Here is a 17,388-nt window from a genome sequence, read left to right as displayed (position 1 = left end):
CTGAGACTTGGAGTAGTTGTTTCCCTTGCTCTGCATGGGTAACGCTGCTTCGAGGGTGACTGTGGTCGATGTGTTCCTGGTTCGAGCCCAGGTAGAAGCGAGGAGAGGGACGGAAGCTATACTGTTACACTGGCAATACTAAAGTGCCTATAAGAACATCCAATAGTCGAAGGTATATGAAATACAAATCGTATAGAGAGAAATAGTCCTATAATTCCTATAATAACTACAACCTAAAACATCTTACTTGGGAATATTGAAGACTCATGTTAAAAGGAACCACCAGCTTTCATATGTTCTCATGTTCTGAGCAAGGAACTTAAACGTTAGCTTTTTCACATGGCACATATTGCACTTTTATTTTCTTCTCCAACACTTTGTTTTTGCATTATTTAAACCAAATTGAACGTTTCATTATTTATTTGAGGCTAAATTGATTTTATTGATGTATTATATTAAGTTAAAATAAGTGTTCATTCAGTATTGTTGTAATTGTCATTATTACAAATAAATAAATAAAAAAATTGGCTGATTAATCGGTAGCGGCTTTTTTTTGGGTCCTCCAATAACCGGTATCGGCGTTGAAAAATCATAATCGGTCGACCTCTAGTCCGGACAACAGGCCCTCAGATTTGACACACTGAACTCTATCAGAGAAGTAGTTGGTGAACCAGGGGAGGCAATCATTTGAGAAACCAAGGCTGTTGAGTCTGCCGATAAGAATGTGATGATTGACAGAGTGGATATATTGGCCAGGTGGATATATTGAAGCAACATCTCAAGATATCAGTCAGGACGTTAAAGCTTGGTCGCAAATAGGTCTTCCAAATGGACAATGACCCCAAGCATACTTCCAAAGTTGTGTTAAAATGGCTTAAGGACAACAAAGTCAAGGTATTGGAGTGGCCATCACAAAGCCCTGACCTCAATCCTATAGACAATTTGTGGGTGTAACAGTGTAGGTTCCGTCCCTCTCTTCGCCCCAACCTGGGCTCGAACCAGGGATCCTTGCACACATCAACAACTGACACCCACCGAAGCATCGTTACCCATCGCGCCACAAAAGCCGCGGCCCTTGCAACGCAAGGGGAACAACCACTTCAGGTCTCAGAGCGAGTGACGTCACTGATTGAAACTCTATTAGCGCGCACCACCGCTAACTAACTAGCCATTTCACATCGGTTACATGGGCAGAACTGAAAAAGCATGTGGGAGCAAGGAGGCCTACAACCTGACTCAGTTAAACAAGCTGTGTCAGGAGGAATGGGCCAAAATTCACCCAACTTATTGTGGGAAGCTTGTGGAAGGCTACCTGAAACATTTTACCCAAGTTAAACAATTTAAAGGTTATCCTACCAAATACTACTTGAGTGTATGTAAACTTCTGACCCACTGGGAATGTGATGATAGAAATAAAAGCTGAAATAAATCATTCTCTCTACTATTATTCTGACATTTCACATTCTTAAAATAAAGTGGTGATCCTAACTGACCTAAGACAGGGACTTTTACTAGGATTAAATGTCAAGAATTGTGAAAAACTGAGTTTAAATGTATTTTGCTAAGGTGTATATAAACTTCTGACTTTAACTGTAGGTCTGTTGCAGTTTGGGTCTAGAGTGTCTCCCCCTTTGAAGAGGGGGAAGACCGCGGCTGCTTTCCAATCTTTGGGAATCTCAGACGATACGAAAGAGAGGTTAAACAGGCTAGTAATAGGGGTTGCAACAATTTCGGCAGATCATTTTAGAAAGAGAGGGTCCAGATTGTCTAGCCCAGCTAATTTGTAGGGATCCAAATTTTGCAGCTCTTTCAGAACATCAGCTATCTGGATTTGGGTGAAGGAGAACTGGGGGAGGCTTGGATGAGTTGCTGTGGGGGGTGCAGGGCTGTTGACCAGGGTAGGGGTAGCCAAGTGGAAAGCATGGCCAGCCGTAGAAAAATCCTTATTGAAATTCTCAATTATAGTGGATTTATCTGTGGTGACACTGTTTCCTCGCCTCAGTGCAGTGGGCAGCTGGGAGGAGGTGCTCTTATTCTCCATGGACTTTACAGTGTCCCATAACCTTTTTGAGTTTGTGCTTCAGGATGCAAATTTCTGCTTGAAAAACTAGCCTTAGCTTTCCTAACTGCCTGTGTATATTGGTTCCTAACTTCCCTGAAAAGTTGCATATCACAGGGGCTATTCGATGCTAATGCAGAACGCCACAGGATGTTTTTGTGCCGGTCAAGGGCAGTCAGGTCTGGAGAGAACCAAGGGCTATATCTGTTCCTGATTTTAAAAAAATTGAATGGGGCATGCTTATTTAAGATGGTGAGGAAGGCACTTTTGAAGAATAACCAGGCATCCTCTACTGATGGGATGAGGTCAAAATCCTTCAAGGATACCCGGGCCAGGTCGATTAGAAAGGCCTGCTCGCTGAAGTGTTTTAGGGAGGGTTTGACAGTGATGAGGGGCGGTCGTTTGACCGCAGACCCATTACGGATGCAGGCAATGAGGCAGTGATTGCTGAGATCTTGGTTGAAAACACCACCAAGGTGAATTGGTTTAGTCTTGACTCTTGGTTGACATTGTTGGGGGATGGGTAATGTATTGATGCTCGAGTGCCAAATCAATACAAATTTATCTTTGTTACTTTTTTATATTGATGAGTCTTATTTTTGTACATATTTTTATATTTATATAGTTTTAAATGTTATGATTTATTTTTGTTGTTCCAAATGTCTAAATAAAATGACAGTTAGTGCAGAATGGGCCCAGATGTCTCCCTCGTTGCCCAGTGTAGAGGAAGATGTGTCCATAGCTTCTCTTCCGGTACTCATCTAGAAGGACATAGAGCATGACAATAGTCAAAAGTGGGCATGCAGGTTGGACAGAATAAGATAGGCCAGTACAAAGTATGCAAAATGTCAATTGGTGGATGCTCCTTGCTCACCTGTGAGTAGGTACCGCTGCTCATAGGTGCCATTGCCCATGCTGTTGAAGTGGTCCAGTATTTGGGGAAAGTATTTATCTTTAAATTTGGGTTTTGGGTCAGTGCTGTGCTGTGCTCATGATTCTTGTCCTAATAAGCATGAGATGTTCAGAAGAACAAACCTGATGTCTTACCTGAAAACGCCTGTACCTGAAAACGCCACTTGCATCTTGGAGTAGAGGGAGAGCAAAACAATAATGCTAATAAAACAGAGTTGGCATCTTGAAAGGCCTGTTGGTGAAAGCCTCAGCAAATAACTGTTTTTATGAATTGTTCATTGTCTGAATCATATAACGTAGGTTTGTTTATTGGCCTCTGAACCCAGGCAACATATTGGGCCCTATGCATAGTGGGAGTTGTAGTTCTTTCAATCGACTCAGCTGTGAAGTCCTAAAAGGCACTACTAAATATTGCCCCACTAAGGTATCCCATTATGGCAGCTACAGCATCCGCCTCATGCGGGAATAAAGTACTTTTCAATACTTGACTAATTTGTCCAGATACTGTCAATAGATATCAATAAGATGTGAATGTTGGTGGGAAAAAAGTATAGTCTCTGAAGACAATGTGAAAATCTCTGTCAATTAATAAAAACCGTAATTCATTAGAGATTACTGTTGAGTGTGAAAACTCTACTAATAACATGAAGTATCAATTTGGAGAGGCATGTCTCTCTCCTTCACAAACACACTCTCGCTCACTGTCACTTTCTGTTTTTCTGTATCAGTATTATCAATTGAGTTTGATTGTGCTTGCCGAGTTGCCGTAGACCAACGTTTCTATATTGAGATGAACTGAAATACTTGGTATACTTTACAAGGAGGAGTTATTACCTCCAGTCAATTGATTTTCAGAACGTAAAGATCAAAGACGTAATAATGTCTGTTATGATTTTTTTTGTATTTCATTTTTTTTCCCCAGTCAGGTAGAGGAAGAAAAATACTTTTTATGCAAATTACAACTTTGCAGGAAGGTAACATTTTATTGCAGATACTACATCCTAGGATTTTAATGAATAAAATTGAGAACATATACCATTCAGAGTGTCACACAAATTATCAGGGAAGGACACACTATAGAAACAGGACACCTCAGTTTTCCTTTTTACATAGAGTAAAAATTCATCCAACATTCGTCCAAATAGTAATCTGTGAATAATTTTGTATCACAGAAACAGTCAATAAATAAGTCCTCAATATTTCTGTTATTCTTTATCTGTAAGGGCTTAAAATATCTATATTTATTTGTTTACATACATCTTTCAGACCTCTTTTCCTCAGTGATACTGAGTAAAATATATGTTCTGTATGTATATATATATATTTTAATTACTGTGGATCATTGTGAAACCTCTTATCCGAATGGCATGCTTAAGATTTTTGAAACAAAATCCTGCTTGAAAGGGAAATGCATATTCATATTTACATTGAAACACCAGCCACAGGCTCAAACAGTTGGAGGGCGAGGGTAAGTTCATTTCCAAATGATCCCTCAGAATAACATCTGAAACATTTTGACAACCCGGCCATTTCTTGAACGACTAAAAGTAACAAGGGACACAGATTTACAGAGACTTGAACCCAGTCCATTAACTGCCAATCTCAAAGCTTGGGTTATGCTGTACATTACCCCACCCTACTCCCTACCCCCAACACATACACGCTCCACAAACATACAAAACAATCAAATCAAGATGCTTATGCTCCATTGATCCAAGAACTACCTACACCTACTAGCACCTAATTTAGCTGATTCTTGGTTTTGGTTAGATGACCTGTTTGAAATGTTAACATGGAAACCAGCTAATGTAGTATATATAATATTCATACATACAGCATCCCTGACCACAGATGGGAAAAATAAGACTGACTTTTATGAATGTCGACAAATAAATGCAGTTCTTGAATTCGCTAGAGTATTTAACAAAACTCAAACACATTGAAATAACACTGGATTTAAGAATGTGCTCTATAGAATCACAGTTGTTTTTACAAGATTATACAATAAAAAAAATCAACTATAAACAAGATTTTGATGAAAGATATTAGGAAAATGAAAAAGGCTAAATTTCTACAAAAATAAATACCCAGTGTACATCAGAATAACTTGGTATACTGCAGACAAAAGCACTACATAAAAAAAATAAGCAAAGCTACTGTATGCCTATAAGTTTCACTTTCCCCTGACTATGGCCTCATACCTTGGATCCAACATTTCTGTAAGCACATGAGAAAAAAAAGGTATAAATAAGACATTAATAAATAAAAACAGAATGAATAAAACATAGGTAATTCTTACTGTTAGTATAAAAGCAATTAAAAAGATCCTTCGGTCAAATCCGTTCATAGCTCTGTCTTTTTGTTCCGTTTTCTCAAGAGTGCCTTTTCATACAAAAATATCAAAATCAGTCCATCTTGTCATAACTCTCTACTTGAACTGGTCGGGGATATGTCCGATCTGAGACGGCATGCTGCTGGTAGGTGGACTCGAGATGCCCTCTGACCAGTCGGACATGTTAGAATGCGGGGAGGAGCTAGACCATTGGTCGGGAGACCCGGGGGAGGGGGTTAGAAAGGGGTGGTCGGGGACTTGTAGCTGGTGGTTGGGGGTGTTGTCCATGGGGCCGGAGTAGCTGTGCTGGGAGGGAGGGGTGAGGTACTGGGTGCTGGGCAGGTTCTGGCTCATGATCTGGGTCTCCTGGGGTAGGATGGTATGGATGGGCATGGAGCCCTGGTTCCCTGTGCCCTGCTGGAGCTCTGAGCCACTCAGCTCGCTGCTGATGAAGTTCTGGCTGATGGAATGGCCACTAGTGCCAGTGTTAGAGTTCTGGTGCTGCAGCTGGATGCTCTGTTGCTGCTGCTGGAGCTGCTGCTGCAGGTTCTGTTGGTGCTGCATCTGCTGCTGCATCTGCTGCTGGGCCTGCTGCAGAAGATGGGGCTGTGAGGCCAGCCGGGTGTTCTGCAGGGCCTGGTAGCTCATCATCTGGGACAGGCTGGTGGTGGGGAGCCCGTTGTGGAGAGAGGTCATCATGCCTTGCTGCCCGCCCCCCTGGTGCAGACCGCCCTGCCCACTGACAGGACCAACCCTCATGGGATTGAACTGGCTGGGCTGGCCCATGCTGGCGTGCATCCTGGAGAGCCAATCACACTGGCCATTCATGCCCCCCGAGCCATTGGAGCCTGACACGGGAAGGTGGGTGAGACGGGGCGGGAGTGCGTCGAACTGCATGTGTGCCAGCTCCTGCTTGTTGGGCATGCCCATGTGGTTGACCCCCATGTGGGGGTCGGACATCCCTTGGAGGTGGTTGAGCGACATGGACGGGGACTGCTGGAAGGGGGACGTCATCATGGGAGGGGACGCCACGTCAGAGATATACCCGTGTGGAGACTCCAGGGAGTCCACTGGGGACAGAACAGCTGAGCTATCCAGCACACTTCCTCCCTTCCCATCCTGGGAGGCTTTCTTCTTGTTCTTCATGTCCTTGCCATCCTTGCAGCCGATGCCCTTGGCGCTGGGCTTGCGGGCCTTCTTGCCTTGGACCTTCATGCTGCCCAGGTAGCCATTGGGGGAGCAGATGGGGGGGGACAAGGTCGTGCCCATGGAGCCTCCATGGCCATGGCTGTGTACGGGTGCACTGCGGACCAGGTTGTACTCATCCATGAGACGGACAATGTCGTGGTGCATCCTCTCTTGCGCAATGTCTCGGGGCAGCCGGTCCATGTGATCAGTTATCTCGCGGTTAGCAAAGTGCTCCAGTAGGACCTTGGCGGTCTCGTAGCTTCCTTCCCTGGCAGCAAGGAACAGAGGGGTCTCCTCCTGAGGAAGACACACAGTGAGAAACATGTTTACAGTGGGCCACAGACAGACAGCTCTCTCACAAAATGGATTGTATCTCAGTAACCACGTTTATATCCTTAGTTTTTATACGAGTAAAGTCATACCATATTTTTAAGAAATCACGACAGCTGTGATGGAAGTTTCGGTACAATTTGATAAACGCTTACAAATAATTTATTTGTTCGATATGGTGGGATGTTTTTTGTGTCGGTAAAAGTAATTATGCGAGAAATGGCGATGGAAACACCATAATAACCATCATATAGAAGTAAAGGAGTCACGCGATGATATGTTTTATGGTCCTCCCACTACGACCCAGAAAAGCCTGCAGTTTATTAGGCTACAGATGAAATAAGTTCTGATGAACTTCACAGGGTGGTGAACGTGCACGGTGATGAGCTTGATGCTCCTTTCCAATAAATATAGAGGATCTTATTTTAGTGACATGATTATTGATGCTTGACTGTCGCTTGATAAATACAAATATTCTCGTTCTTATCCATGATATTCTCATCATGTAGACTAGCCTATCTGCACTGTATCTGTGAGCTGTTGGCTAGAGCGCACGTGCCAAAACCAGATTAGGCGTACTTGCTATTTAACACAACAGTTTTTGTGACAGAACTATCGGTAGAGTTGAAAATGCGATGGAAACACACTGAACTTCAGATTTTTATTCGGTAGATGAAAACTTAGGCGAAAAAGTACTGCACATTTGTGTGCACTACGTCATCACGCACAGATTTGGAAACACACCACCGGTGGGAAAATTTGCATCTTTTTTATTTAAAGCGACATTTTTTATATTTCAGAATATCTGCAATTGGATAGAAACCTAGCTACTGAGAATAACCTGTATAAATAAAGGTTCAATGAAAAAGCAACGTAGCTTATGGAGGCAGCTTATTCTATGGTGTTTTATCAGCCGGCAGAGATGCCTTACCTTGTTGTTCTGCATGTCCTTGTTGGCGCCGTTCTTCAGTAGTATGATAGCTGCTTCCACGTTGTTCACTGCTGCTGCCCAGTGCAGAGCAGATTTGCCTGGTGAAAGAGAGTGGGAGAGACAAACGTTCAGTACACATCAAGCCATGCCTGCCTGTCCAAACTGACCTAAAGAAACCTGACTATCATTTCTTTCCAAACCCCACATTATTTCAACTTTTTTAAAAAGGACATTTTTTATTTTATTCTACCCATTTCTAATGACAAATGTAACGTTTGATTAAATTCATGGATCAAAAAGTGCTCCACTATAGCTCTGGTTGAGAGAGTACGACGAGGCCAAGGAGCCGAAAGAGATACAACATTGACATAAGAGCCCTACCGAAGTCATCGATAGCGTTGACGTCAGCGTGGCAGTTGATGAGCTCCTCCACCATGCCCTCCACTGCCAGGCGGGCTGCCAGGATCAGAGGGGTGGTGCCATCGTGCATGCGGGCATCCAGGTCTGTGGCACGATTCCTGATCAAAATCTACAGGAAGACGCGAGCTGGTTATGAGATTATCTATAGAGATACTAAGGAAGAAAGATCACATTGCCAATCCAATACAGTAGATCTCTTTGCTACTCAAAACCACACGAGTCTGCATTTGACCCCAACCTGGAAGACGCCCTGAGCGTCGGCAGCCACGGCAGCATGTAGCGGGGTCTTGCCCATGTTGTCCTGGATGTTGGCATCTGCACTGGCCTCCAGCAGACGCTTGGCAGCGTCAGAGCGGGCGTAGCGGGCAGCGAGATGGAGGGCGGTCTCCCCCGTGCGGTCCGTCTGACTGTGGAGTTTGGCACCCTGGTAGATGAAATCATTGATCACGTTGGCAGAGGCATCTTCCTCCTCCTCGCTGTTGCCGGTTTCCAGACCTCCACCACTGCAGGAGGCAATCATCAGGGGGGTGAAGCCATCTGGGCAGAGGGAGGGAGGGAGGGAGGGAGGGAGGGAGGGAGGGAGGGAGGGAGGGAGGGAGGGAGGGAGGGAGAGACCATACTTTAGGACCAGGGGAGTTGACTATACCTCAGCATTGGCAGTCAGTGCACTAGTGCAGAGTCAGCATGAGACAGAGCCCAGTTCCTGGTACAAACAGTAAGAGTCAGAACTTCAAAGCACGGGGAAGATCAAAACAAAGCAACAAACAAATCGAATGTGGATTTGATGCGTTTGCCTGGGTGAATCATCACAGCTCTCTTTTCGATAACGGATTCTGATCAAGCCCGGCGTTGAGGAGCTTGGGGAAACGGGCCAGGCTATGTGAAACCTAGGCAGCTGGAAAACTGAGCATCATCATCTCTGAGGGGAGGCTCAGCCAGTCGACCTGGATGGGTTTCTCCTCTTCAAAAGAATAGCGAGCCCCAGATCTCACAGATTCAATTCAGGCTCATTGATCGGTTAGGGAGAGAAAACGTGTGTGTGTGCTGTGCATTAGTTCCAGGAGCATGTTACTGTTGATTTTCTTAAAACACTCTTCAGGGGGTTTGACACTTAATAAAAGGGTGTTGTATTTTGGCCCGTTATTGGTTTTATTAATAAAGCATATGAAGAGAAAGGCCTATTAGCGGTCCAATGATGAATGTAAGCAGGAATCAGGAAGGGAGTTTTCCCCTGGGCTCAGGGCTTCTAACCGCATGCTTTGATCTGGATCCCCTTACCCTGAGGACACAGGGCTTTAGCTACTCCTACACACACACACACACACACACTCAATCAGCTAATATCTGAGGCAGAAAGATACCTTAAAACATGACCATAAGTTTAGTTTGACGTCTAAACAAAGCAAGATTTTAAGGTAATATAATTCAACTGAATAGGAATATGTATTTTGTGAGTAATACAAATTATTAGAATGATCATATTTAAATACTTTATATATATATATAAAGTATTTAAATATGATCATATATGGGGATAGATATATAGATATATATATCCCCATTTTTCTACTTGGTACATGACCTCTGCACCGTAAATATAAGAGTAGCTGGGGCAAAATATATATATATAACAGTATTACTGAAGTCCTACACACCTGATTCACACCAAATTAAATACATACATTCTATATTCACAATAAATAATACAATTTCATGAAATGTAATAATCAACTCAACGCTTGTCAGTAGACATGGAGGTAAAAAAAGACCCCCCCCCCCCCCCCCAAACATCAGTCAAGTTCACAGCTAAAATCTGTCTTCATTTCCCTAAGAATGAAACGAGTGGCTGTGAACACACCTGGTCCCCGTACGTTGACGTCCATGCAGTCGTTCTCGATCTCCCCCTGAGGGGGTGTGGGGGCGATGGAGGGGATACGGAGATCAGCCGCGTCCAGGTGCTGCTGGGTCCACTGGCGGTGGTCCGTCTGGTCATCCAGGTCCAGCATCACCTGCTCCTCAAACTGCTGGAACCAGACCAGGGGGTGGACGGACAATCAATTAGCTCACACCGCATCCAAAGCATTTCATCTCAAACCTATTTGGTTTAATTAACCGACTTTTATGTATTAAAATGCTGACATTCTGGACAATAAAACCAAAAACCAACACAAAAGAGACTCTACATTTTCAATATCTTAATATTAATATTAAATTCAATAGCCTATGTAAATGTATACATCTTGAAACGAAACTGGAATCAAGTGATATTTGACGGCTATTATCAATGATGAAAAATAGAAAATCCCTGACTGAAGATATTTTCTTCATATATTTCTTTAGGTATTTCTTAAGAAGTCCATGTTCTACTCTTATTCCTGTCTTTCTCTCCAACAGTAGGTCCCAATGCCAGTATGTGGTGTCCTTAGACTCCTTACCCTAAAGCGCTTGGCGTCTGAAGGCTCCTCTTCTCCCCATTCATTCTGGTTGTTGTCCATCAGTGATATGTCCAAGGAATTTTTCAGTGGCCTGTGGTCAGACAGAAATCCCATTGAAAATCCGGATGCAGCACGTGAGCTAGCCAACTATCCCAGCTGAGCCCTCTTCCTCAGTGGCAGTGCACCAACACCGAAACAAAAGCATTGATTGAGCCCCCCCATCCTGTCCCGTCCCACCACTATCGCCCAGACAAGTCAATTAATGCGCCGTTACCTAAACCTGCTGCAACATTATCATTAATGATCCGAACGAACACCGTTCCCCCCTCTTTCTAATCACCAACTACACCCCTCAGCCCCAAAAACTCTCGTTACCGCTCCACACCCTGCTACGACCAAATCCACGAAAAAACTAACCGTGACCCATGATGGGAAAACAATGTGGTGCCGCATGGAAACCCAGGGAACTTACTTCAATCCCACCGAATCCTCCCCGACGGGCTCCCTCCTCTTCTTCTTGTTGGGCTCACTGGTCTTGAAGCCCTCCGGCAACCACAATTGGCCGTGCTCGCGACGACGCTTCCGTGAGGCGACCATCCCCACGCCCACGAAGGCCAGGAGAGCCAGCCCAGCTAGGACCACGTAGATGGGATAGAGCTCCGACGGAAGCTGGGGGTCAACCTCACCTGGAGGGAAAAGGGACAACATGGTAAGGTGGACAGCAGCGGAGCCTGAGAACCCAGGTAGGCAGGCAGGCAGGCGTTGGGTTGGTCGCAGGACTGCTAGTCCAGCTCCTCTAGTCTAGTGAAACCCCCTCCTGGAGCCTGGTCCTAGTTGTCCATGGCCAGAGCTACAACGGGAATGAGGAGCGCCGTTTGTAAAACAAGGTCGGTCCTGTTCTGTAATCATCAGAATTGCTAACCACTTCTCATCAAATAGAGCTAGAGATAAAATAAAATATACAAAAAAAACACCACCTCCTCTCTCCTCTCAGCCCAGGGTACCAGGAGACAACTCTACCATTTCTTCTTTAAGGGGAAAAAAAGGGAGGGATTAATGAACTTCAAATTACTGCACGCGCTTTAAGCTGTAAAGACGAAGGATTTATTAGGATTTTCAAGATAACAAAGACTCCCAACTTCTAGCACACTCCCGATCAATTTTTCCCCTTCGCTTTTTTTCCACTAACGATTTTGAAATGATAAACTCTCCCAACCCAAACCCTTAGAGATGCATTAAGTCCTGGTATTACATTCAGCGAGGTGAAGGTTGCAGCAGCCTCACACTGTGGGATGAAGTGTGTGTGTGTGTGTGTGTGTGTGTGTGTGTGTGTGTGTGTGTGTGTGTGTGCGCGCGCGCTAGAATGGTATGTGGATGGGGTAGGGGGGTGGATGAGTTGATTTACGGCAATTAACCATTTTGGAGCCTGAAGCCATTGGATTTAAACACAGACTGCTGCATTGATTGTTTAGTACATGTGATTCAAAAGTACATTTGTTTCATTGTTGAATACCAAATACACAATCAAAGAACACCCCATCATCACAGTGTGGTGTTGGAAGGTTAAGACCTAGGGGAAGAAAACCTTTACCGTGCTTGTCTGTGTGTGTGTGTGTGTGTGTGTGTGTGTGTGTGTGTGTGTGTGTGTGCGCGTGTATGTAGGGCTGGGGTATGAGTAAGGTGGCGTTAGGGGTACAGTCCCGGGCTGTTTCAGCAGTACTCTTGGCCTGGTGACTGTTAGAATGGAAGAAGTTAGAAACTCACTGTGAACAGCCTCTATGATGTAGGGAACGTTGAGGTTCCCGCTGGAGGCCAGGGCCCCCAGGAAGGCTGCTACGTCCGTGGCACTCTGGAAGCACTCCGTGGACTGCTGGACGCACTGGCGGTTGTCAATCTCCAGGTACACTATGGAGCTGTGGAGGACAGAGTCATGTGACACACATTAGACCTGATCTACAAAAACCTCAGCGAGACGAAAGGACAGCTCAGTGGTTTCTGTTCAGGGAACTAGCAGTAGTTCTTCAAAAGACAGACACCAGTTTCCCATGACAATGGATGATTATACAACACATCGCTACCAAATACGTGGAAGGGCAGTTCACACAGAAACTAGCTCGACTTCCACGTAAATGGGAGGTTTGCATGAAAATTCCATTGAAAGCCAGATTCCAAATGACGATTGTTCCCGAGCATTTGTCTCACCCTTTGATCTGCATGGGGTCCAGCTCCCTGCGTCTGCGGCTGCTTCCATTGGCTATAGTATACATGCTGTTCTTCATGGAGCTGAGAACGGTGTCAGGGATCTCTGTCCAGCCCACCGAGCGCTTCATGTTGTGTTTCTTCAGCTCCTGCTCACTGCCGTAATACGGGTAGATCATCGTCTGTCCCTTAGCGTCCTGCTGGAACACCACATTGGTGTGGATCACGCGGCTCAGTTCGCGCAGGAAGCCAAGCGAGTTGTTCCGGAGCTGGTCGGGCATGATGTGGACCACGATGACCAGGCGGCCCACCGCCAGCTTCTCTGGCATGTTGTTGGCACAGTCCAGACCGTCCCACTCACACTCTGCGTTGTTGCAGCCCTGGTCACAGTGGCCGTCCGCATAGTGATCTTTACAGTACTGGTCGTACAGAGGACTGGAGGGACAAGAGGAAATAGTATTATTCAGTATGACTTTTAATGGGATGTATAGTGTTTAAAAAGAAAGCTCAGACTGTTGTTCAGGCCTTGAACTGCTACTCAGACTTGATGTATTATCTACAGCATTAGCTGAATCAGGTGAGTTATAGTAGGTCTGGAGCAGAACCCTGCATAGCCAGTAGGTCTCAAAGTGGATTGGCCTCCCCTTATCGAGTATTGTATTCAGCCCTTGATGGCAAGCGTTTCACTCACTTGCACTGGCCCTCCAGGTTCTGACAGTCAAAGCCATCGTAGAGACACCCGGCGTTGTTGCATTGCTCGTCACACTTCCCGTCGTTGAAGTAGCGCCAGCACTGCAGGGACGACGTGCAGTTCTTCCACGGGTCGTCGAAGTTGAGCGAGCAGTCGCCCCCGTCCCAGCCACACGCGTGGTTGTTACACAGCATATCACAGAACTTGTTCCCCTTGGTTTCCTCACACTGGGGGATCTCACAGCTCACCTCCACCTCCGGCGGGGGGGTAATGTCACGACCGAACCCGCCCAGGAAGCTGTAGTCCAGGATGTGACATAGCAGGCCGTTGAAGTTGGTGGGGCAGACGCAGTGGTAGTACGGAGCCTCTGAGCTGTACTCACAGGTTCCCCCGTTGTAGCAAGGGTTGGTGTTACAAGGGTTGTCTGTGGGGTATTCACACTCTGGCCCCGTGAACGAGGAGGTACAGAGACACTTTGGGTTCTTGTGTCCGGAGATGCAGGTGCCACCGTTACGACAGTGAAGATTGCCACAGGAGTGGGCATCGTACTCACAGGTGGAGCCAGTGTATCCCTGTAGAGGGGAAGGAGAGGAAATGTGTCAATGTAGCAATACTATTAAATGTATTACAGCATGTTGAATGAATGAAAACACAGTGCAACACATCTGCTGAATGTCTCTTATACAGTGTCTTTGGCAGAACTACGGCAGTAGCCGTGGTTGTGTGTGAACTTACAGGTGGACACTTGCAGATGAAGCCGTGAGGAGTGTTGCTGGCTACGGCACATGTCCCTCCGTTACGACAGGGTTTGCCCTTACAGCCGTCAAACACTGTGTCACAACGCTCTCCTGTAGGGTCACAGAGAGAGATGGTTACATCGAGGACTGAAACGTTCCCTTATCAATAAGCCAATCACAGGTTAATGTTTAATGCCATGGAGCAGGAGTCTCCAACCCTGTTCCTGGAGAGTTACCCTCCTGTAGGTTTTCACTCCAACCCTGTTCCTGGAGAGTTACCCTCCTGTAGGTTTTCACTCCAACCCTGTTCCTGGAGAGTTACCCTCCTGTAGGTTTTCACTCCAACCCCAGGTGTAACTAAGCCGATTCAGCTTATCGACCAATTAATTATTGGAATCAGGTCTGCTAGAGTAGGGTTGGAGCGAAAACCTACAGGAAGGTAGCTCTCCAGGAACAGCGTAAATACTTAAAAAATTATAAGGTCATTTTTTGTTGTTGACATTTCTCCTGCAAGTCCAAGGTGATTCGTCTCGAAAAAGACTATATATAAAAAAAAAAAGTCTACATTATTGTCCACTAGTCTTTGCTTTCCCATACTCAACCCCATGAAATAACTGTAATTATAACATGAAACTAAACCCAACCCTGCGCTGCAGTCACTCTCCAGCCAGATCCATCACATCACCCTCCTGCACGTTAAATGTTACCTGTGTATCCAGTACGGCAATCGCAGCGGTAGTTGTTGGTGAGCTGGACGCAGTTGTGTGTCCCGCGGGGGTCACATGGGTTGGACAGGCACTCGTTGACGTCCCCCTCACAGCGCTCCCCTACGTAGCCGGCGGGACAGATACAGTGGTAACCTCCCACCCTGTCAACACACTTCCCCTTGTTGAAGCACTTGGGCTCGTTGGTGACTTGGTCTGTGACGGGGTTGCAGTCGTCAATGTTGATCTCACAGTGAACGCCTGAGAGGTAGAGATCAGGAGGGAGGGAGGAAGAGGGGAGGAACAGTCAGCCTAAACACTCAGATGGAAAACCATCAAGGGATCATAGGAGGATCCTACGACCTGCCATGGTTCAATACACATTTTAATTTACCGTTTTGTGACGTTATCTCTTGTTTGCTCCCTATATAACCACACTTTTTGGGGGGCAACGTTCATTTCAACAGTACTTCAGCTGACCTACAAGAAACACACCCTTTATGTCCAGGAGATAAATCAATCCTGCATTTGACGGGGAGGAGAGTTTCAGACATGTGCTGGACGCTGTTAAGCCCTAATTAATGAAGTGTGGTGGATTGAGAGAGGTAGGTAGAAAGAGAGAGAGAGAGAGAGACAAAGAGTGGGAGTACGGAGAGGAACAGAGGAGACCAGAGGAGTGAGGGATAGAGAGTAAGAGAGAGTGGGAGGGTGGAGAAGAGCAGAGGAGAGAGGGATAGAGAAAGAGGGGGAAGAGACCAGAGGAGAGGATGAAGGGATAGAAGGAGGGAGATGGTGTGTGTGGAGGTGGGTGGCGGGGCTCTGACCTTGGGTTCCCCTGGGACAGGAGCATTTGTAGGTATTGATCAGGTCAATGCAGGTGCCCCCGTTCTGGCACGGCTGGGAGAAACACTCATTGATCTCGTTGGAGCAATTCGTCCCGACGTATCCTGCCACGCACTGAGAGAGGAGAGAAAAAGCCAAATCAACGACTGACATGAAACGAGGCAGTTTCTGTTTACCTGGCTGTTTTTGCCAGTTTTCCACACAGGTCAGCAAATTCTCCTTCATCAGAGATCTCCACAAATGAGCAGAGTGCGGGTCTGTTTATAAACAGCCTTCACCAGTCTAGAAAGTGGGGGTTTAATAGAGAGAGAATCACTTAGAAAGGACACCAACACACTTATTTACACTACCAAAAATGTGACGATCATTTCAAAGTGAGAACGTCTGACAATGTTTCTACCAGACCAAGATCAGGAAACACTTTAAAAGGAACATTTCTGGGTGCGTAGAATCACTGATCACCCTAGTTTCACCATTAGGTCACATTTGTTATGCGTTTCACCCAGGGCCTGAGAAATAAGTGGAGAGCGCTGTGTTCCTAGTGAGCAGCCTACCTTGCAGGAGTACCCTCCTAGGAAGTCAGTGCAGGTGGCTCCGTTCTGACAGGGGTTGGGGGTGCACTCATCCACCTGCTCCTCACAGTAGCTGCCAGTGTAGCCCGCCTGGCAGTGGCAGTAGTGGGTGTTCCCAGCATCCAGACACTGGCCTGAGTTACGACACAGAGCAACTACCTCCACACCTGGAGGCGGGAGGGCAGAGAGAGGAAGAACATGCGGTCAAGTGTTTATGTTACAGGTGTGAGGTTGATACTAACACAACGAAAAAACACATCCAACCTCATACATGCAGGCGTTCACACACACACACACACACACACAACACACCCCCTCCTTCACACTCCCAGTGTTACCTCTTTGTTTGGCTGCCACCTCGCAGGAGACACTTGGCACGTCACAGTAGAGCCCTGTCCAGCCCGTCTGGCACTCACAGCTGTAAGTGGTGCCAGTCTGCCAACAGGTGCCCCCGTTCTTACAGGGAGACGAGTCACACCAGCGTACCAGATTCTGAGGAGAAACAGACACACCATAGACACAGTTAGTCACTAGGTGAGTAGACAGGTGAAAGTGACTGGAAATGTACACGGTTGTTTCACAGCTACAAACATCACTATAGCTAACGTTTGTAGTGCGCCTTAACTTAAATGTATTCATACCACCTTTGTTTAGCCAAGTATTTGATTCCTTAAAGCACATTTTATTTGACAATAGCAACATGGTATATTGCCTACAGCCAGTACAAAGTCACATTTTACTGGGCCTACACTGTACCTGGCAGTTGAGTCCAATGTAGCCCTGGGGACAAGTACACTTGTAGGTTCCATAGCTGTCCTGGCAGGTGCCTCCGTTCAGGCAGGGTCTGGAGTCACACTCGTTGATGTCGTGTTGGCAGTAGCTGCCAGTGAAGCCAGGTGGGCACAGGCAGGTGTAGGTGTTGATGCCGTCCAGACAAGTCCCACCGTTGAAACAAGAGCTGGGGATAAAAGACCATCAAAACATCAATAAAGCAATACCAGACGTATCACGTCAAAGCCGGATTCAACGGTTTTT

At 46.0% G+C, this 17,388-nt stretch overlaps 1 protein-coding gene across 2 annotated transcripts in view; it reads right to left on the bottom strand.

Moving 5' to 3' along the window:
- Positions 1 to 3,931: 3,931 nt before the first annotated feature.
- The window catches only part of LOC106579992 (neurogenic locus notch homolog protein 1), a 45,410-nt gene continuing 31,953 nt past the window's right edge, over positions 3,932 to 17,388 (bottom strand). The window contains exons 19-34 of one of the 2 annotated variants that reach the window (XM_014160491.3): positions 17,110 to 17,311; positions 16,692 to 16,845; positions 16,336 to 16,520; positions 15,763 to 15,895; positions 14,942 to 15,199; positions 14,233 to 14,345; positions 13,498 to 14,069; positions 12,810 to 13,241; positions 12,372 to 12,520; positions 11,080 to 11,293; positions 10,608 to 10,698; positions 10,031 to 10,196; positions 8,411 to 8,709; positions 8,134 to 8,281; positions 7,753 to 7,850; positions 3,932 to 6,788 (exon numbers count right to left, since the gene is read on the bottom strand). In XM_014160491.3, coding sequence (XP_014015966.1) covers positions 5,400 to 6,788; positions 7,753 to 7,850; positions 8,134 to 8,281; positions 8,411 to 8,709; positions 10,031 to 10,196; positions 10,608 to 10,698; positions 11,080 to 11,293; positions 12,372 to 12,520; positions 12,810 to 13,241; positions 13,498 to 14,069; positions 14,233 to 14,345; positions 14,942 to 15,199; positions 15,763 to 15,895; positions 16,336 to 16,520; positions 16,692 to 16,845; positions 17,110 to 17,311 — 4,603 coding nt within the window. In that variant the 3' untranslated portion in view covers positions 3,932 to 5,399. The remainder of the gene's footprint in view (positions 6,789 to 7,752; positions 7,851 to 8,133; positions 8,282 to 8,410; positions 8,710 to 10,030; positions 10,197 to 10,607; positions 10,699 to 11,079; positions 11,294 to 12,371; positions 12,521 to 12,809; positions 13,242 to 13,497; positions 14,070 to 14,232; positions 14,346 to 14,941; positions 15,200 to 15,762; positions 15,896 to 16,335; positions 16,521 to 16,691; positions 16,846 to 17,109; positions 17,312 to 17,388) is intronic. The other variant, XM_014160493.3, reaches the window with a different exon arrangement.

Source organism: Salmo salar, chromosome 20 (genome assembly GCF_965601325.2).
Source record: "Salmo salar chromosome 20, fSalSal1, whole genome shotgun sequence".
Taxonomy (NCBI): Eukaryota; Metazoa; Chordata; class Actinopteri; order Salmoniformes; family Salmonidae; genus Salmo; species Salmo salar.
This window is presented reverse-complemented; position numbering and strand designations above follow the sequence as displayed.